We start from the raw sequence: 22,003 nt of genomic DNA, 5'->3' as shown, positions 1-22,003 counted from the left end.
AGTGATTGACTGGGCTGTATCCACTAAGTTTTTAAAGATTTTTGTTGAAGGGCTTTGGTGTTTCAATACCAGGCTGTGATGCAGCCAGACAATATACTCTCCACTACACATCTATAGAAGTTTGTCAAAGTTTGAGGTGTCATGCCAAATCTTTGCAAAATTACAGGGAAGTAGAGGTGCTGCCGTGCTTTTTCTCGTAATTGCACTTAAATGCTGGGCGCAGGACAGGTCCTCCAAAATGATACCACCGAGGAATTTAAAATTGCTGACATTCTCCACCTCTTATCCTCTGATGAAGACTGGCTGATGCATGTCTGATTTCCTTCTCTTGTAGTCGATAATCAGCTCCTTGGTCTTGCTGACATTGAGTAAGAGGTGGTTATGATGAGGTTTTCAATCTCCCTTCTACATGCAGATTCATCACCTTACATTTGGCCTACAACAATGGTGTCGACAGCAAACTTAAATATGGTGTTGGAGTTGTGTTTAGCGACACAGTCATAAGTGTAAAGCAAGTAGATTCTTTGGTGGTATCATTTCGGAGAACCTGTCCTGAGCCCAGCATGTAAATGCAGTTATGAGGATAACACTGCAGTGCCTCTACTTCCCTGTAATTTTGTGGTGCACCTGTGTTGATAAAGATCATAGAAGAGATGTTGCCAATACGAACTGACTGGGGGTCTGCAAATGACCCCCCCGTGTACCTGTGATGCCACTTTAAACAAATTAGGAGCTCACACACTCCATAGGAGTCTACCATTCATGGGACCAATCCTTCCACACTAGCCTGTCATGTGGGACCCTGTCAAAGTCCAAGTAAACAACACCCTTCCTACCCCATCTACTTTTTGGTTGCCTCTTCAAAACAGTTTTGAAAGTATGACTTCCTGCACACAAAACCACACTGTTTTCTAATCAGACTCTGCCTTTCAAGTGCTAGTAGACCCTGTCTTTTAGAAATCCCTCCAGGCTTGCTTGTGGAGTGTTTGTTTGCAAGAAGGCCTGGAAAAGGGTGCAGTGGTCTTCACTGAGGTTCATCCCATTGTAATTGCCATCTGTAGACTTTGAACGAGAAAGCTGATCACATGGAGAGTACTGAGGTGAACACCTGACTGGCAGGAGAGTTATGAAAGACAGTTTGGCCTCCCTGAAACAGCTTCTTGCATTACAAGGAGATTTCCTTATCAAAATATTGTAGACTGAGATTTTCCAAGGCACAGACTTGCAGCGTTGAGAGTTGCACTGAAACTTGGTTTAAATGATGCAAAAGCTGTATAGGGAAAGGCCATGACTTTCATCAAAGGACACTGAGGGGCTAGGCTTTGTGTAAAACAAAACTTATTGATGGAATGGTGCTGCAAGTTAAATATTGTGAGGAAATATGTGCTGGAGACAGTAAATGATGAATAATGTACATTGTAATATTGCTGGTTTTATGACTATATTACATCATGCATTGCAACACTATTCTTCGTGAAGTACTTAAGTTGTTTGTAAGGTGTTTTATAACATCATGTCTCTGTGATATCTTTTAAATAACTTTTGAGCAACTATCTGCAAATTTTATTTGAAAACATGGTGACATTCCAAAATATTTGGTTGCATGCACTTAATATTTAAAAACCCTGTGCAGACAAATATCTTCTTAGGGTGTGTAACTTGATAAGATCTGAAATGTTAAATTTAGTTTCTATTTTTCTTCCTAAGCTGTGTATACCTTGGTTTCAGATAAGTAACTTGTTCCAGACTTCTACAGTATTGTTACAAACTGTGGAGTGATGGCCTGGGATTTTGTTTGTGTTTCTCTCCTATTGTCTTGTAATAGTGGTGAAAATTGATAATACGGCTGCGTAGCTGCGCGCTCTGTGTTGGGTGAAGGGTTTATGGCCTTGACAGCTAAAATAGTTGCACAATGCCATAGCTGTTCAATTTGGGGCTGGATTAGAAACTGGAATTTTGATTCAGATCTTGTGTACCTTGTAAAAAATAACAATAGCAATTTGAAAACAAGGGAGTTCATGACAAAACTTCGCAATAATGACATATTCCATGAGTAATACCTATGAATGTGCACGTACAGTCCTATCTTTTAAGACTGCTTGAGGAAGTAAAATGGAGATATTGTTTCAGAGAAGCTGATAAGTTATTGTAATGCTAATTGTATGTGGAGGCAGCTTGCCAACATTACAAGGAACACACTTCTCTGACTTGACCCACTACCTTCCTTAGCAGCTTTAATTATAAGCCAATATAATTTATTCAAAGATTTTACCAAAATGTCGTGTGTTACTGTAGAAATTTAATGCTGTGTGCATGTTGGTTCTTCATTAATGAGAATGGTTCTTTATTAATGAGGATTGTACCAATGTACTATTGACAGTGCACCTGTAGCTTAAGAAAAACTGAGCAATCCCTTAAATGTTGGCTAACTGTTCAAGTGCACCACTGAATAGTGGTATGGGTACGAGGGAAGAATATACAGTATGTAAAATGGTAAATTAAGAGCTTATTTCAGAAACTTGTCTTACTGAGTTGCTTGATATATGTGCAACACACACAAAATGCTGGAGGAACTCAGCAGGCCAGACAGCATCTGTGGGGGAAAGAAGTACAGTCAAATTTTCAGCCCGAAACATCGACTGTACTTTTTTCCATAGATGCTGCCTGGTCTGCTGAGATCCCCCAGCATTTTGAGTGTGTCACTCGGATTTCCAGCAGCTGCAGATTTTCTCTTGTTCGTGCTTGATATATGTTTTGGATCTACTCTATCGCTGTACACCTGTAGTCTTTCCTCTTCCCTCTCAGACTTAATGTAGGGTCTCAACTCAATGTTGACTTGCACTTTTTTTGCCACCATGGATGCTGTTCAGCTCGCTAAGTTCTTCCAGTGCTCACTAGTTTGTTTTATATTGCAAAATATCGTTGAAAGCTAGAAATAAAGCACAATCTCCGTTGCTGATATGTTTTTACTCCGATTACTTAAGACAAGTGGGAGCTATTCTTTTAATGCCAATGTAATTATGCAACTTAAAGCATGAGCTTCATTTCTTTGCTAATGCCCATGTTTGAGTTCAATTTAAAATAAAGAAGTGAAGGAACTGTGAGAAAATTGTATCAAATGTCGAAGAACATTTGGCACAGGTGTAACACAAAGTGGAGGGAGCCACTGCAGTTTTCTGGTATTTATTAAATCCTACTTTGCCAGCTGCTATACAGTGTAAATATACTTGTGTTTTTGGCCCGGTCTTGCAATCTTTACAGAAAACTAAGCTTAACCAATGATTTCATTTTGTGCACAATGTTTATTTGAAATATTTGATCTCTGCTCATGCTAATTCCTAGATTTAATAATAAACTAAGCTTCTAACTTTTTCTTTTCTTGTTTCCTTTTTCCTTTCTGGTAGCTCTGAAAGTAAACTGCATTGGATCATGTGGGGTTGCCAACAAGGCAAATGATACGGCATGGCTGGTAGAGGAGCAGTACTTCAGCAGCACACTCAGTGTTGCAGAAAAAGGTGAGTTGATTTGAAATGCTTGAGTCAGTAGCTTATTTGACTTTGGTACTTTACAGTCGTGATGTTGCCCGTGAGTGGTTTTGTTTCAGAGCTTCAAAGTACAATTATTATCAAAGTATATCTATGTTATGCAACCTTGAGATTCATCTCCTAAAAGACAGCCACAACATGAAGACATCAAAGGAACCCATTTTAAAAGAGACACCATCGAACACCCAGCGTGCAGAGAGGAAGAGAAACAAATCATGCAAATAATAAATGCAAGCAAATGGTGTTCTGAGCTGAACTCCACAAAGAGTTTGAGACCCATAGTTCAGCACAGAGCTGAGTAAATAATGTGGAGCAGCAAGCTGAATTGGCCCGTCCCTCACTTTGGTACCCAGCACCCTTCAATCTGGCCTGGCACTTAAATCATCATTCAAACATCGAGTTCTGTTGCTTCAATACACTCTGGGCGCCAGACCCCACTGCCTCGATTCAGACTGTACCCGACCTTTTCAATTCACTCGGCACTTAAATTGATCGAACCTTGGGCCTTCCTCGCTCTTGGTGACTGACCTGCTGCCTCGCTTCATCAAGTTCATCAAAAAGGGGACTTGCTTGCAATGATCGTTTACCAGAAAAAGAGTGATTCACAAAGTATTTATTGTTTGTTTCATTAGCCACCAGCCAGAAGTTGCTGAGATTCACCAGGGCCATCTATTCATAGATTCTTAGTATTTTTCAGATGTATTTTGATATCACTTTAAACAAGATAACTAAAACAGAACAGGAAAATTAAAATACTTTTCAATTCTGAGTGCCACATTTTTCTTAGACAAGTAATTTAACGTCTGTCTTAAAGAGATAAACAATCTGATTGGATGCAAAACCGAATAATAATGCTTGAAAATGAAGGCAAGATCATTTGAAAAATGTGAGCTGAACCTTGATGGCTATTGTCATTTGTTCTGAAAGTAAGCAGTCATATTCTGATGCAATACCATATGTGCTTTGGAGGAAGGAAGCATTTCTCCCATTTATGCATAAGTAATGTACACTAAAGTTACTGTGGAGTTAAAATTTCAGATCTACAATAACTTGTCACATGGTTGTCAGCCTGAAACATTAACAATTTGCTTGACTTGAATAGTTCTGGCATTTTCTGTTGTCCTGCTTGACTGTGATTATTTCAGTTTAAATTTCCAGGATGTACTGAGCACCATTATTGGTGCTTAACCAGTCCATGGCATTAATGATAGTTGCTAGCTTCTGGTGAACTCCCTGCCTTTGAGAGGATGCAACAGTGATTCATCAGCTCTTGGTGTATAATTGGGTTGTGAAAATATGCTGCCTTTTACTGGAATCCAGGAAATGCTGTTAAACTTTTTTCCACAGTTAGTTACTGTAAGTTGTACATTCTGAAATGATAAGATTACAAAACCGAATGACAAAATTGCATACACCTTGAAAACTTGTTTTTTCTAGAAACCTTATAGTAGTAACTATTTTTTTGTTTTGCATATTAGTAATACCATTTGATCACATGGTTTAGCGAGCAAGTGCGAGCTCAAATAATATTGAAGCATAAAAACAATGAACTCTCTGGTACACTTTTTAATCTGTGATTGGAATACCCAAACAAGATCCCAATTTTTTAACTGAGAAACTTGTTTTCCATTATGATTACTGAGGTTGTTTGGAATTGTATATATGAATAGTATTTGAAGACACTATTGTAGCTAGTTATAATAAAGCAAGGATTTAGTAGCCTACTATTACTTATAACCTCCTAGACCATATTTTTGCAGTGTTTTCAACAGCATTCCAGTGAATAATGCTTTATGGGGAGGGGGGTAAACAGAGTCCCGACCTTCAAATGAGGATTATGTAAAGGACACAATGTTTGAAATGAGAATCTAGGAACTTGTAAATATCATTAGGTAGTTTAAGAATAGCAATATTAATGTAAATGAAAGAATGTATGCAGGTTTATTTTTTTTAGTTAGATATAATTGAGATCTAGCATTTCAGGTACTGTGCAATTTAGATCCATAATCCTAGGTTTGGGTTGAATTCCTTAAATAATTTTTATCGTGAATATTGCTTAAAATGTTAGCACTCTGATAATGAGGTACCCCACATAAGTTGTAGAATTAATTGACAGTAACAGGTATGATTAATTTAGCTTAACAGGAAACATCTCTCATTAAAGTATGTTTACAGTTGCTTTTCTTCAGACTACATTAATTTCTAACCAATTACCAAGGTATTCAGAATATTGTGTTGTGAAGATGGGTCACTCTTTGGGTGAACTATTCCCAAGCAGATATACTGTCCCTGAGCAATTACAAATAAATGAATTTTTTTAAAGTTGCAGGTATTGGAAAACTCTAGGTCAGGCAGTATCTTTGAAAGCAGAAGTAAAAATTAAAAGCAAACTTTTGTTAAAACTTGTTAAAGGTGAAAGAATAAGGAATAAATCATGAATTTAATTTTGATTTGTTTTCAAATGGACAGTGTTTTGTATAGGTTGAGGTTGATAGCCTTTTCAAAGTTTAATCAAGTTGAATTAAATGTCTACAATTAAAATACCGTTTCCATGGGAATTTTGGACTTTGAGCAGATTATTTTTAAATATATGAAGGAAATGTGAATAAGGTTATTTCCCCCATTTCTGTGAATAATGATTATTTAACTAGAATAAACAATGAATGCTAGCTATTAATAATTAACTATAATCTCTTCCAAATCTAGAAATTCCTCGTGTTGGATTTATTTTCAATACAGGAATGTTTGAATTGATGTCATTCTTTTGCTTTCATATCTCATGTCTGCTCAGGATTGAGTTTTAGAATTGGTGTTTTTGCAAAAATAGAGTATGAAAATGGATTTTGTATTTTTTTTAATTTGTTCACATTTTTTTCATCTGGGCTTTGCTGGCAAGACCAGCATTTATTCTTGAAATGCCAATTACTGGGCCACTTCAAGGTTACTGATAAGGATGGTATAGTGGCATTCACAGCAGACTTTGAGGTGAGTTGTCACAGGTTCAAATCCAGCCAGATCTTGCACGCTTTCCATCCGTGCCGGGTTGAGCGTCGAGCTAGCAACTTGGCCTTGTAAAAAAAACAGACAAATGTTAAAGAAGTGGCAAGGTTGCCACTGATGCACCACAAGGTGAGGAGGGGAACTCAACAACTCAGGTATTGAAGAACGAACCATATTAGAAGGACTGGAGTCACATAAGCAAGACCATAAGGATGGTACTCTTCCACCTCTGAAGGATGTTGTGTATTTAATATTTAAGCCGCATTTGAGTAAGATTGTAAATATATTGATTGAGCATTATCTATGTAATTCATTATGGTTATATGTTTTCATTGCATACATCATGATGCTACCATGTGATATGTGCATGCCTCGCTTGAAGTAAAAAAAACAAGTTAGACTAGCCTTTTTGGCTTTGTTTTCCTTTGAATTGGTTCAATACCTTTGAGTTACAAACCTTAACAATGGTGATGAGCTGTTTTTAAGATGTGCCCAAGGTGGCTACACTTAAGTTGAAAAAAAATATCTCATGTGTTCTTTGGAAGGGGAGAAGACATTCAAGTTTTTTTAAAAAGGTAGAAAAAAAGAAGAATTTGCAGCTTTATAAACAGTGAATACCAAGTGATAGTAAACATTAAAAAAATAGCAGTAATGGCTGGCTACGTTGGAAAGATAGATGTGTTCAATTGCTCAATAGACAAGGACTGTGCTTACACCAGAAGTGAATTGCAAATCAATTAAATTTCATCTGTTTCAGTCATTCCATGAAACAGCATTTCAAAGATACTGAACTGAAGCCTGCAGAAAAAGATAACCCCATGGGAATAACATTCATAACAGTGAAAAATACAACAACCTTTAAGCCATATTGGGCTTGTCTGTGATAAAATCAGGAGAGCCAACATTGTGGGGCATGATTGGCTGAGACAACTACAACTTGATTGTAGATCCATCCACTATTTGCATGCCGTATCCCCTGCAATAGAGTCAACTGAAAGCGAATTAAGGTACTGGATGGTGCCCAATTGCACCTGTGTGACCTACAAATCGGAATGTCTTTGGAATGTGGGAGGAAACCAGAGCACTCGGAAGCAACACACAAAATCATGGGGAGAACATACAGACTCCTTACAAGCAGCAATGGGATTGGAGCTTCCCTTTCAGATTAAATGAGTTGTTTGTCACTTACACCAGGGTGGAATTAAATTCCTTTTTGTCGTGGAGCTCATGCAGTAAACATGGCAAAAATAAACACAACGAGTAATGGCAAATTGGAGATGGGACATGGATTCATGGTTCATGGTTCATGGATTGAGTAGAAAAGGCAGCAACTTGGGATTGATTGGCAAGAACAAATTAAAGTAAGGCGGGTGCAAGCAAGGTGGCCATTCTTGGAGTGGAGAGAGTTAGAGGGGTTTTGGAGGCTTTAGCTCTTCAAGGCTTCAGTGTGGGGAGGCTTGAGTGGGAAAAGGAATAAAAACTGTAAGTAGTTATTTTTTCTTCCCCGCAATTCATTGTTCGTCCTCCTTTATTTGCTCAGTTAGAACAGTAGAGATGCTGGGCATCTGAGTCTGGCTCTGACTCAGAAGGGAAGGTGGGAGGAGAAGAGGTGAAATGTGTGATGGGGATTTGTTAGTTAGGAGAGCGGACAGGCGGTTCTGTGGGCACGATCCAGATTCCTAGATGGTCTGTGGCCTCCTGGGTGCCAGGGTCCGGGACATCTCAGATTGAGTCTGCAGCATTCTTAAGTAGGAGGGTGAACAGCCAGAGGCCATGGTCCAAGTAGGTACCAATGACATGGGTGGGAAGTGTGACGAGGTTCTGCAAAGTGAGTTCATGGAGTTAGGTGCTAAGTTAAAGGACAGGATCTCCAGGGTTGTGATGTCAAGATTGCTACCCGTGCTAGTGAGGCTAGAAATAAGAAGATTATACAGTTTAACACATGACTAAGGAGTTGGTATAAGAGGGAGAGTATTGGATATTTGGATCATTGCGCTCTTACAGCGAAGGTGGGACCTGTACAGAAGAGACAGTTTGAACCTGAACTGGAAGGGGACTGATATCCCAGCAGAAAGTTTTGATAGTGCTGTATTGGGTGGGGGGAGGCGGGGTTAAACTAGTGTTCCAGGGGATGTGAACCTGAGTTTGGAGACAGCTGATAGAGTCAGGAATCAAATGGTTGAACATTGTGCGACTAATGTCCTGAGCATCGTAAGTAAGACAGATGAGAGGGTATGGATTAACATGGAATTATGATAGTGTAGCCATTGGTGAGATTTGGTTGCAGGAGGGTCAGGTCTGGCAGCTCAGTATTCTGGGGTTCCACTCTTTTAGATGCAACAGGCTGGAAGGGATGTAATTACTGGTCAGACAAAGTGGCACAGCAGTGTTCAGTAAGGACAGACTGGAGATTTTGTCTACTGAGGCATTATGGGTGGAACTGAAGAACAAGAAAGGCATGACCACAGTACAGGGCTATATTATAGGCCACCCAATGGTCCACTCGATCTAGATGGACAAATCAGTAGAGAGATCGCAGGCTGTTGCAAGAAACAGGATTGTTATAGTAGGTGATTTTAACTTTCCATATATTTACTAGGGCTTCCACACTGTAAAAGGAGTAGATGGAATAGAGTTTGTCAAAAGTGTTCATGAAAGTTTCCTTAATCAGTACATGGAAGTCCCAACAAGAGAATGTGCGATACTTGACCTCCTACTTGGGAATGAGACAAGGCAGATGACAGAAGTTAGTGTAAGGGAGCACTTTGCTTCAAGTGATCATAATGCCACTAGTTGGAGGATAGCTAATGTTGTTTCTCTGTTTAAGAAAGGCTCTATGAATAAACAAGGAAACTATTGGTCAGTGGGGAGCTATTGGAAGCTATTCTATGAGTATTTGGATAGACCTGGACTGATTAGGAATAGTTAGTATGACCTTCTACATGATAGGTTGTTTCTAACCAATCCCAGCACTATATTCCATCTACCACTACTTTGTCCAATCTCCTAATCTAAGTCTTTCTGCTTTCGCAACACTACCTGCCCCTCCACCTATTTCATATTGTCTGCAAACTTGGCCACAAAGCCATCAATTCCATCAACCAAATCATTGACATATAATCTAAAAAGAAGTGGTCCCAACACAGACCCTTGCAGAGCATCAGCAGTCACTGGCAGCCAACTAGAAAAAAGCCCCTTTCATTCTCACTCTTTGTGTCCTGCCAATCAGCCAATGATCTTTTCATACTACTATCTGTCCTGTAATACCATGGGCTCTTGCCTTGCTAAGTAACCCCGTGTGGCACCTAGTCAAAGGCCTTCTGAAAGTGCAAGTATACACCATGCACCAGTTCTCCTTTGTCTATCCTGGTTCTTATTTCCTCAAAGAATTCCAACAGATTTGAAGGATTTGTCCATAAAACCATCTCTCTTGGGATCCAAAATCAGAACCAACCTGATATTCCTAATCTGTTTGCATATTGGATCACCCCCCCCCCCCCACATGACTATTGAAACATTGCCATTTTGACATTCTCTTTCTTTGTAATTTGTAGCCCACATCCTGGATACTGATCAGAGTCCTGTAAAAAGCTCCCAGTAGGGTCTTTTTACTCTTGCAGTTCTGTAACTATCCAATCCTGTAACAATCTTATGTCACCTCTTTCTATGGATTTGATTTCATTTTTTAACTAACAGAGCCACACCACTCCCTCTGCCTATCTGTCTGTACTTTTGATACGATGTGTATCCTTGGATGTTAAGCTCCCAACTATAATTGTATTTCAGCCGTGACTCAGTGATGCTCACAATGTCATACCTGCCAATCTCTAACTGCACTACAAGTTCATCTACCTTATTCAGTACATTGCATGCATTCAAATATAATACCTTTGGTCCTGTATTCGTCATCCTTTTCAATGTTGTCCCCGTTTTCCTGCAACTCATTCCACTGACTGCAGTTTTGCCCTAACATCTGCCAGTCCTTCCTGATAGTCTTATTGCACAGTGCCTCTTTGTATACCAACTGCCCCATACTCAGCCCTATCGCTCTGGTTTCCATCCCGCTGCCAAATTAGTTTAAACTCTTCCTAACAATTCTCAGCAAACATGTCTACAAGGATATTGGTCCCCCTCAGTTTCAGGTGTAACCAGTCTCTTTTGTACAGGTCCTACCTTTGGCAGAAGAGATCCCAGTGATCCATATATCTAAAGCTCTCTCCCCTGAACCAGTTCCTCACCATGCATTCATCTGCCAAATCATCCTATTCTTGCCCTCAGTGGCACAGGCAGCATTCCAGAGATTACTACACTGGAGATTCTGCTTTTCAGCTTTATACTCCCCAAATTCTTTTTTCAGGACCTCCTTTTTTTCTGCGTATGTCATTGATGCCAATATGTACCAAGACTCCTGGCTGTTCACCTTCCCACTTCAGAATGCAGTGGAATCAATCTGAGATCCATGATCCTGGCACCTGGAAGGCAACATGCCATGTCTCTATACTGTCAACAGAATTTCGTATCTATTCCTCTAGCTATGGATTCCCTTGTCTCATCCTTATCTCTGCTGCAGTTTTCTTCTCCCCCTCCCCTTTTGAGCTACAGTGCCAAGCTGGTGCCAGTGACCAAGACACTGTGGCTTCCCCCTGTAGGTTGTTCCCCCCACCCCACTTCTAACAGTATCCAAAGTTATTGAGGGGAACATCCACAGAGATACTCTGAACTATCTGCCTGTTTCCTTTCCCTCTCCTGACAGTCAACTGGTACCTGCCTCCTGCAACTTAGAAGTGACCACCTCCCTGTAGCTCCAATCCATTACCTTCTTGGTTTCTTCATCAGGTCTCGGCTCGAAATGTCGACATTGCTTCTCCCTATAGATGCTGCCTAGCCTGCTGTGTTCTACCAGCATTTTGTGCATGTTGTTTGAATTTCCAGCATCTGCAGATTTCCTCGAGATAGCTTTTATACTTTTATTGTATGTCCATAAAGTGATGCTGGGCTGTATATAAAGTCACTGATGTGAAATAAAAAAGTAGCAGTGGAGTTAATGGATGGAGATGTTGATCAATCTTACTGCTTGGGGAAAGTAAGTATTTTTGAGTCTGGTAGTCTCGGTGTGAATAGTATAAAGCCTCCTCCCTAATGGAAGTGAGACAAGCAGTCCATGAGCAAGGTATGTGGGTGGATCTTACATGATGTTACTGACACATTCTGTATATATGTCCTTGATGGTGGATAGACTGGTGCCAGTGATGTGTTGGGCAGTTTTGACTAGCCATTGGGATATTGAGTACAAGGGTTAAGACGTTGTGTTACAGTTGTACAGGGTATTGGTGAGATCTCACTTGGAATATTGTGTGCAGTTCTGGTTGCGATGCTTTAGGAATTAATTAAGTTAGAACGGCTGCAAAGAAGACTCACAGAGAAGTTTCTAGGATTGGAAGGTTTCACATGAGAGACAATAAAGGCTGGGACTATTTTGCTGGAATGAAGGAAGCTGAGGGATGGAGGTTTATGAAATCATAGAGAAGGAAAATGGTTACATTTTTCCCAAACATGAGGAAATCTGCAGATGCTGGAAATTCAAGCAACACATACAAAATGCTGGGGGAATGCAGCAGGCCAGGTAGCATCTATAGGAAGAAGTACAGTCGACGTTTCAGGCCAAGACCTGATGAAGGGTCTCAGCCCGAAGCATCGACTGTACTTCCTATAGATGCTGCCTGGCCTGCTGCGTTCCACCAGCATTTTGTGTGTGTTGCACATATTTTTCCCAGGTTAGGGGAGTTTGTGAGAGGGGAAAGCTCCAAATAGGATCTGAGGGGTAAGTTTTTCCACATTGAGATAGTGGTTAATGGAATGAAGTGGTAGCGGCAGATACAATTAAAATGTGAAACAAGCGTTTGGATAGGTGTATGAGAGCGGGGTCAACTGCAGGGGAAAGGGACCAACTCGGCACCTTGGTTGACAAGTTTCTGTACTGTATAACTCTGACTCTGTTTAGAATGCAGGAGAATGAAACTATATCAAACTTAGCATCTGTAATATCTGATTTTAATTGTAAAGTACTGAAGCACAATAACAAGCATGTGTCATGTTCTGCAATTAGGATTGACAAACAAATTTGAAAGTACTGGGGCTCTTGTCTGCAAATCTGTTTTAATTGTAATTGTTTACCTTCAGTATCAGATCTCAAGGGGATAATTATCTCTTATGTTTTGTAAATAAATGTTTTAATGAGGAAGCTAATTAATCTTTATCCTGAAATTGGAATTTATCCAGATTTTTTTTTCCGGTGAACTTTCTGTGTGATGTTTTTGAAATCTGTACGGTCTGTACAGTCTGATCCTCCAGTGAGAACTGATTCACCTTCAGTGTGTTGGATATTTTAAAAATTGTAATATAGTTTGTATTTGAAAATAATCAGTTCCTTATGTATTTTGCAAATTAATCTTGAATTACTGTTTCCCTTTTAATTCCCCAAATTTACATTATGGAAACCAATAACCTTGGAGTTTTTTTTTTGTCTTTTATTTTTTATTGAAATTCATCATCAAACAAACATTTCCATAAGATGTATTTCAGACATTGTACTCATATATCGTATAATCATTTATATCACAAATCTCCACAAAGTATTTATCTGAGGTATACACTTACAGAAAAGAGCGGAAAGGAAAAACAAGCAAAAGGAAAAAAACTATGTATAGAGCAACACAGTCACTATGAGATGTTAATGGGCATGACAGCCCACACTGGCACATCTGTCTGTATTAGGTCACTTTATCAGCGTGAGTTGTGAAAATCATCTACTTTGTTCCACTGCCTACTCACTTTATCAGCGTGAGTTGTGAAAATCATCTACTTTGTTACACTGCTTACTCACTTTATCAGCATGAGTTGTGAAAATTATCTACTTTGTTCTTTTCATTCTGTTTGATGCTTTTACCATACCTGAGGGAGTCTGGTGAAAGAGTCTCGATTGGTTGACCCAGAGATTCCTGAAAATAGTTTCCATCAGTAAGCAGAAGTCAAAGTAAGGAGGGTCCTCGAGTTAAGATCCTAAACTGGATGAAAGCTGATTCCGATAATGTGACAACCTGACCTAGCAAAAGTAGATTGAGAGTAACAGCTTACAGTAAGAAAAACATCCAACCATTTAGAATTCAGAGCTGACATGCCCATTAGGGTGAAAGGCAAAATGGAAAAAATGTAGGAAACTCTGCCTGGCCAAAGTTATTGAGGGTTGGGTTTGGTGAAAGGTCCTTTAGAAGAAAAGGAAAGTGACAGGTATAGGTGAATAAAAACAAGAAACACCCTTGATTATAGAAAATACTTTTTAAAGAGAAGTAAGATAATTAGGAGGGTAAAGCTGGACCCCAAAATATCACTGTCAAATGTGATGAATTAGATTTATATAGGTCCATTCTGAGTAAGACTGTAACTAAGGAATGGGGAAGTCCCCTGGTGGCAAAAGGGCTAAAATATGCTTGGAACTGGGTGGGGAGTGGTCTTTAAGTCTGGGGTTCCCAACCTGGGTAATGATCTATGGCATAAAAAAAGTTGGGAATCCCTGATTTAAGTAGTCTTAATTAAATCTATATTCATTAAACAGGAAGATGTAATAGACAGTGTTCAGGAAGATAAATGGTGTCAATCTAGAGCATGTTGGAATTCACAATATGTTTGATGTCTTGGAACAAAAAGATTTAGTTTACTTCAGTAGTGTTCAGTGTGGGCTTGAAGGGTCGAGGGGCCTGTTCTTGTGTTCTACCTGCCTTTATCTAAATAAAGGAAGATGAATTTTCAAGGCTTGACGCAAGGTGTCCCAAGCTGCCATGGAAGTATGTGAGGAAGAGATTGCTCGGGCCTTGATGGAGAACTTTTAAATCTTTGTAACATGCTAGATGACTGGAGGGTAGCAAATGTGGTTCCTTTATTCAAGAAGGGTAGCTGGCAAAACCAGTGAGTATTACAGCAGTGGCAGGAAAGTTATTGGAAAACATTTTAAGAGGCAAGATTTATTTATACTTGGAAAGCAGGAATTAAGGATGGTCAGCATGGCTTCAAATGAGAAATCCCATCTCATTGCTCTGATTGAATTTTTGAAGAAAGCAATGCATTCAGTATTCTCTTCTTGGACCTTTGTAAAGCCTTTGAGGTTCTGTGTGGTAGGCTGGTCTGAAAGGTTAGAGCTCATGGGATATGAGGCAAACTGACAAATTGGGTTCAAATTCGGCTGAGTAATATGTTTGTTTCTGATTGTAAGTCCATAGCCAGGTTTGATGCCAAGACCATTGAGTTCTGTGATATGTGTTGATGACTTGGATTTGAATGTAGGAGATATGATTAGTAGGTTCGTAGATGATGTGAAAATTATGGCATAGAAGATCGTGACAAGGTTGTCAGATTCAGATTTAAATGAGATTATTGCCACATATATCAGTGTGCAGTAAAACTTCTTGCTCACATGAAGCTCAGGGTATGCATGGTAATAACAAGTACAACAGTGAATACACTGAGTACCAGAAATATAGTACAATCTGAAGTATTGAGAAAAGAAATGCTAGGGTGACAGTAATGGAATAAATGAGTTAGAATTACAAGTGTAAGAATGTGGTAGCACCACCAGAAAGAGGTGTTTGATTAGAAGTCTGATAACTGGGGAAGAAGCTGTTCTTAAATATGGATAGACAATCTTTCACGTCCTGTTATATTTTCCGGAAAATTGAATAGAGAAAAGGGAATGGCCACAGTGCAGGCATTCGTCGTGGATTCAGGTCAAAACTTGCGCAGCACAGTAGCAGATTGAATTTAATCCTGACAATTGTGAAGTAATATATTTTGAAATGTTGAGTGGGGGTAGGAGTGAAGAGCTTTGTCATGGGATGATGAACAGAGGAAGCCCAGGTACATCCATAGATCTCTGAAAGTGGCAGCACGTGGTGATGCTTGCCTTTGTCAGCCATGGCCTACAATGTGAAAGCAGGGGAATCATATTACAGTTTAATAAGGCATTGATTAGGCCTTATCTTGTAAACATTCCTGGTCACCACACTATAGGAAGGAAGTGAGTGCGCCAGAAGGGATGTAGACAAATTTCACCAGGATGTTGCCTGAATTGGAGTACTTCAGTCATGAGAGATTTAACAGGGTGTGTTTGTTTCCTTGGAATCGAGGCAGCTAAGGGATACCTGAGGGACTGAAAGGTGGCTGGTTTAGAGCAGATCTGAGGGGATTATTTTCCCACAGGAATCTATAGTGTGCTGTCAGAGGAAGTGTTGCTTGCACGTACTCAGCAGTACTTAAGCATAGTGATGAGCAATTTAATCAGTGGGAAACTGGAAGATTGGGAAAACTTTAAAAAGCAAAATAAACACTAGGCAAACTATAAGAAAAGATAGATTATGAAAATACGCTGGCACAAAATATAAAAGCATGGTCAAAGTTTTTATAATTATATAATAGGGAAAAAAGTGGCTAAAGTGAACATAGATCCTTTGGAAGATAAGAGAGAATTCATGTTGGGTAATGTAGAAATAGTCAAAGCTTTGAACGGCTATTTTGTGTCAGTCTTTGCGTTGGAGTGAAGGATATGTCTAATATTCCAAAAGGAGATCTTATGGATGTGATGGGAGATGATCGGCCTTGGCAATAGTTATAACTAGTGGTATTGCTGAGCAAACCCCTGTGCCTAAAAGTGATTAAGTCCCCTGGTCTTGAGGCCAGGAAGCTAAAAAAAAAAATGGCAGAGGTTATAGTAGAGGCAATTAGTGATAATTTACCAAAATTCTCTGGCTTCTGTAGATTTGAAGATAGCAAATGTCATGCCACTCCACTCTTTAAAAAAGGAGGTAGACAAAAGGCACATGACTAGATCTATAGTCAGAAGCTATCACTAAGGAAGAAATTGCAAGACATCTGGGTAAAAATGGTTCCAATCAGGCATACAAAACATAGATTCAGGAAGGGTAGGTCCTGTTTGAAGATGAGAGTGCAGTGAACAGAGGGTGGATAGAGCATATTGTATACTTACATTTCTGGAAGGCATTCAATAAGATGCCACATAAAAGGCATCCATAAGATAAGGATGCATGGAGTTGGTGAAAATGTATTAGCAAGGGGAAAGGATTGGTTAATTAATAGAAGACAGCAAATTGGGATCAATGGATATTTCTGTGGGTGTCTATCAGTGGAGAGCGGAATGCCCATAAGGGTTGGTGCTGTGTCTGCATACATGATTTACTTGATTTGGGGGAAGAAACTGAGTGTAGCATATCTAAGTTTGCTGATCACAGTAAGTTGAATGGGAAAGCAATTGGTGCAGAGAGTCTGTAGAGATACAGATAGGTTATGTGAATGGGCAAGAAGAGTCCAGCAGACAGAGTGCAATGTTGGTAAATGTGAAGCAGGCTTGATGGGTCAAATGGCTGCCTTCTCCTACTTCTCATGTTCTGATCACGGAGGCTCAGTTGGCTACAGGCCAACAATGGAGTTGATATAGGTGAGCACAGTGTTCTGCATGCAGGTAGTGGGTTTATGGACTTGTGCTCTATTGTTCGGTGACTATGATCCACAGAAATAGGTTTGTAAATTATTTGTTAAACATATTGCATTTTTATAGAATGACCAGCTGTGTTCAACAACACTTCTAAAAGGTTCTGATAACCCTTGCTGAGGGAGTTCATCAAAATAGCCCTCGAGACTTTTGAAGCAATTAATTCTATTTTGAAGTCTTAGCTGCTGCTTAGTTAATAAATTTCACAACACATGCTGGTGATAATAAACTTAATTCTGATAGTTTTGCTCAAGTTAAATACCTGTCAGTAAATGCTTAGTTTATAGCTCACCTATGTAAATTGCCACTGTCTATACAATTGTATTTTCCATTTGTATCTGGAACAGCCACAAATAAAACTCCAATAATCTTGCATACAGAGTACTTTGGAGCTAGACTTATTCTCATTGAAACCTATTGAATATTGAAAGGCTTAGGCAGAGTGGGTGTGGAGAGGATGTTTTCTATAGTGGAAGAATCTAGGACCAGAGGAGACAGCCTCTGAAAAGAGGGAAGTCCACTTAGAACAGATGAGAAGGAATTTCTTTAGCCAAAGGGTGGTGAATCTGTGGAATTCATTGCCATGGACAGGTGTGGAGGCCAAGTCATTGAGTAGATTTAAAGCAGAGGTTGATAGGTTCTTGGTTAGTCAGGGCGTCAGAGGTTATGAGAAGACAGGAGAATGGGGTTGAGATGGATAATCAGCCATGAAGAATTGGAGGTCACACTCGATGGGTCAAGTGGCCTACTTCTGCTCCTATGTCTTATGGTCTTACAGACTTGCATATTTTCCATATATTGGATATTATTAAAACCCTAATGTGCTTTAAGTTCACTATTTTTTGGATATAACTCAGCATTGTAACTATTTTTTCCAGTGAACCAGGAAGTTTAAAGAATGTAAGGGAACCGGGCTTCCAGGGAATGCAGGAAATATTACGTGTGAGTCAGATACTGAACTAATGAGACTTATGAAGACTAAGTAGATTATTGGAGTGTCACTGCATATTGAGTCTGCTGTCAGTGCCTTGCATTCAGCCAGAAAGTTGTCAGTCTGTAAGCCTCTTAAGCCCCCTCAAACACTTTAAAGTTAAAGTGCAATAGCCTTGAAGTCATTGATCTGAGGTTTGGAGAACTTGTTCTAAATTATACCCAAATTGTGGTGAATTGGATCCAGAGTAAAAATTATTTTGTTCTCCTTTACACTTGTGTACTGGAAATGACATTGTGCAGTCTTGAATCTTTTAATATGTGATATTTTTGGCATATGTTTAAAGTGGAATAAGCAATACATATTTTTCTTCTTGGGTTTCCATGAAAACTTTAATGAGCAGTTTTTGCTAAAATTGCTTTATTGGGGTATTCAGGTTCAGAGTCCTGTAAGATGCTGAGTGTTGTCTTAGTGCTGTTCATTTGCTTTAGTCTTAGCAATTTGTCATTACAACTGAGGCTGTTGAGCAAATGTAGTTTATTTACAGTGGTTGAAAGAGTATTCAGCTGCAATAACTATTTTCACATTTAGCTATCTCATTTTCTAATTTTAAATTGTATTGAAGTGGGATATTTTGAAGCTGATCTATAAAACATTATGCATTATGCCAAATCAAAAGAAAAATTTCAAAACCTGTCAACAAATTACTAAAAATTAAGAAACAAAATTGAGGCTGAAAAAGTCTTCACTTTTGTAATCAACTACACTAACTTTCCTCAGGTGCAATAAACAGCATAACCTTACCAACTCACCCAATTTGTTGATGTAGAAAATTGGAGCATCCTCTGGTCTCAATTAATTCAGAATAATAAATACCACTGCTCTCTATAAGGTCCAATAGTGTGGTAGATTTTCAAAAGACAAAACTAAAATTTAGACAAAAGAGCAATCAATACAAGTCAGGAAAATGATAATAGGGAAGCATAAATCTGGAGAAGGGCACAAGACCTTATTGAAGGCACTGAACTGATAAGTTTCAAGACTTCTTCAGTGTGTATAGATTAAACTGTGTACTGGTTCTGATTCAACTTCCCTGAGTTCAAGGAACTTTCACAGATTGTCAGGGTAAATATTCTGGAGACATAAGAGAAAGCAGTTGTTGGAACTAAAACAAATTGGTAGAGGAACTCAGTGGGTCAGGTAGCATCTGTAGAGGGAAATTTTTACCTACATGGCCAAGGTTTTTGATACTGTTCTACTACACATTAATAACACTGGGGCTACTTGTGGCATTCTGGGTTAGTGTACTAGTGACTACAATAATTGAGAGACTCCCTCCCTCTCCAGTAGGAGAAGAGCCATCCCCACCAAAGTATTATTGATGTAGGAAGTACGTGCTGTCACTACTCTCCTCACTACACAAAGAATCAGAAAGACTGAAACACCTCATTTCAATATTAATGTGTTTTGAAAATGAAAATGATATTGGACTACACTGGATTAATTCTTGATGGTATCACAAAGAAAATGCTATCCAGTGCAAGGATTCTCATTAATCAAGCAATATTGGAGCTTATGTAAATGTGTAAGCTAATCTATGTGTAAGCTTGGTCAGAGTATTGGAGTAGGAGTGAGCTACATGGACCCTCAGCATGTTTTGCTGTTCTGTAATATCATGGCATGTCTGATCTTGGCCACATCTAGTTTGTTTCCTATAATCCATGACTCTCCTAAAGTCAAAATGATAATGCCTTGAATAAATTCACCTGTCCAGTCACCATAGCTCTCTGCAAAAGAGATAATTCCAAAAATTCATAGCACCATTCTGACATTGTCACCTGTACTTGGTTATTTTTTTCAATAAAATCCCCTCCTCCTTCTAAACTCCACTATATGCACAGCCCAACCATCTCATGCAAGGAATTAATCCATGACCCTTCCCCAACCTCTTACTGATACAAGTATATCCTTCTAACACAAGACTGAAACTACACAATAGCCAAGAAATATTTTCACTATTGCCTTATACATCTGAAACAAGTTCATTGCAACTTCCTAGCAGAAGGCCAGCATTGTTCTCCTGCAATGTGTTCTGATATTATGGTGCTGATTATTCCATCTTTTTCTTTCGTTTAAAATATTGTTTTAAAGTTAAGTCAACGCCAACCAAGTATTACAAACTGATGCAACATGAGATTAGAAGAATTTGCATTTTTTAAAATGCTGTTCACAACCTGGTTGAAATTAGCTGACAAACTTGGAAAAAAAACCTACTAATTTGTGGTCAGCAAGATCTGACAAACAGCGACAGGTCTTGATTGCATAATCTGAACTAGTGATGCATTTCAGGAAATTGATTCTGTCTAGGTTACAGAAGGAGCCCGTTGCATACTGAAATTGTGCACTATCTCCCAATGGTAGAATGAGCTTCCTATCTGAAGGATGTGAGTTTGACAAATACGCACACAATCCAAAGGGCACAAATTTCCCTCTATCAAGTATGGCAAGTCAATGCATTTAGCTCTGTCAATTTTGGCACTTTGTCATAACGGAATTGTTTAAAGAAAATCACTGAGATAAATTCTGATGTGTGCTCTGCAAGCTTGGAGTCTGCGGAAAGCCTAAGCTGTAGAGTTGGTTTTACTCAAAGGTTGATTTCATTGGCTCTACTTGTATTTGCCTGTAAAATTGCAACTGTGTATATTTGAAGAACTGATTGCTCATTAACAATGTGTTAAAGTTTTTAGATTCATTTTCAGTTACTTAAATCTTGGAAGAGTTAGGTGCAAGGTTATATCTCACACTGCCTTTTTAAAGTTCTAGTGGTAGAAACATGATTAATACTCCGTATCCAGGTATACTTGTGTTTCCAAGTTTCTGTACTTCTATGGTTAAATTTTATAGAAAATGTTACTAAAACTTTTTTATTAACTGTACATGGCTGCAAAATGTTATGGGAAAGCATCATCTTAGTACAGGAAGCAGTTACACCAGTGAGAGAGTTGAGATCTTATAAGGGGCAATTTACAAGTAGGAATGAATTTCAGATGTGGAGCTGTTAAGCCAGATGTTGGTGTTGGTCACCCAGATAGGATCATATCTGAGATTTGATTGATACCGTTTGGTATGTGGGATCTCAAGAAAAGTTGCCAAGGAGTACTATTAGAATAGTGGAGACTCTAGCTAAAAAGAACATGAGTGAGGTTTCAGTGTAAAGGTAGGCTGGATGGGGTAGATATTACAACAGAACCCTGCATTTATGTCTTTAACATGACAAAATGCCCCAAGATGATTTGTAGCATAACACACAAAATTTGACTGTGGACTACAAAACAAATGTTTTTAACATACAAAAAACTATCTTGAAAAAAGAATCAGAATCAGGTTTAATATCACTTGCATATGCTGTGAAAAGTTGTTGTTTTGCAGCAGCAGTACATTGTAATACATAATGAAAACTATAAACTGTAAGTATATATAATAAAGAAAAATAAGTACTGCAAAAAGAGGGGGAAATACTGAGGTAGTGTTCATGGGTTTGTTGTCCATTCAGACATCTGATGGTGAAGGAGAAGTCGTCGTCCTGAAATATTGAACAAATGTCTTCAGGCTCCGCTACCACCACCTTGATGGTAGCAATGAGAAGAAGGCATGTCCTGGGTGATGGGGGTTGTTAATGATGGATACTGCCTTTTTGAGGTACTGCCTTTTGAAAGTGTTCTGAATGCTGTGGAGGCTAGTGCCCACAAAGGACCTTGCTGAGTTTGCAATTTTCTTCAGCTCTTTCCAATCCTATGTAGTGGCCCCTCCATACCAGACAGTGAGCCACAATTTAGAATGCTCTCCATGGTACATCTGTAGAATTTTGCAAGTGTTTTTGGTGACATACCAGTTCTTCTCAAACTCCTAATCAAATATAGCTGATTTTGTGCCTTACTTGTAATTGCATCAGTATATTAGGCCCAGGATAGA

At 39.0% G+C, this 22,003-nt stretch overlaps 1 protein-coding gene across 1 annotated transcript in view; it reads left to right on the top strand.

Moving 5' to 3' along the window:
• The window catches only part of arrdc1b (arrestin domain containing 1b), an 81,921-nt gene that overhangs the window by 29,192 nt on the left and 30,726 nt on the right, over positions 1-22,003 (top strand). Inside the window, exon 2 of the mRNA XM_059994491.1 lies at positions 3,405-3,515. Coding sequence (XP_059850474.1) covers positions 3,405-3,515 — 111 coding nt within the window. The remainder of the gene's footprint in view (positions 1-3,404; positions 3,516-22,003) is intronic.

This window comes from Hypanus sabinus, chromosome 18, assembly GCF_030144855.1.
Source record: "Hypanus sabinus isolate sHypSab1 chromosome 18, sHypSab1.hap1, whole genome shotgun sequence".
Classification (NCBI taxonomy): Eukaryota; Metazoa; Chordata; class Chondrichthyes; order Myliobatiformes; family Dasyatidae; genus Hypanus; species Hypanus sabinus.
The sequence above is the reverse complement of the archived record's forward strand: the minus strand, read 5'-3'. Positions and strand labels throughout refer to the sequence as shown.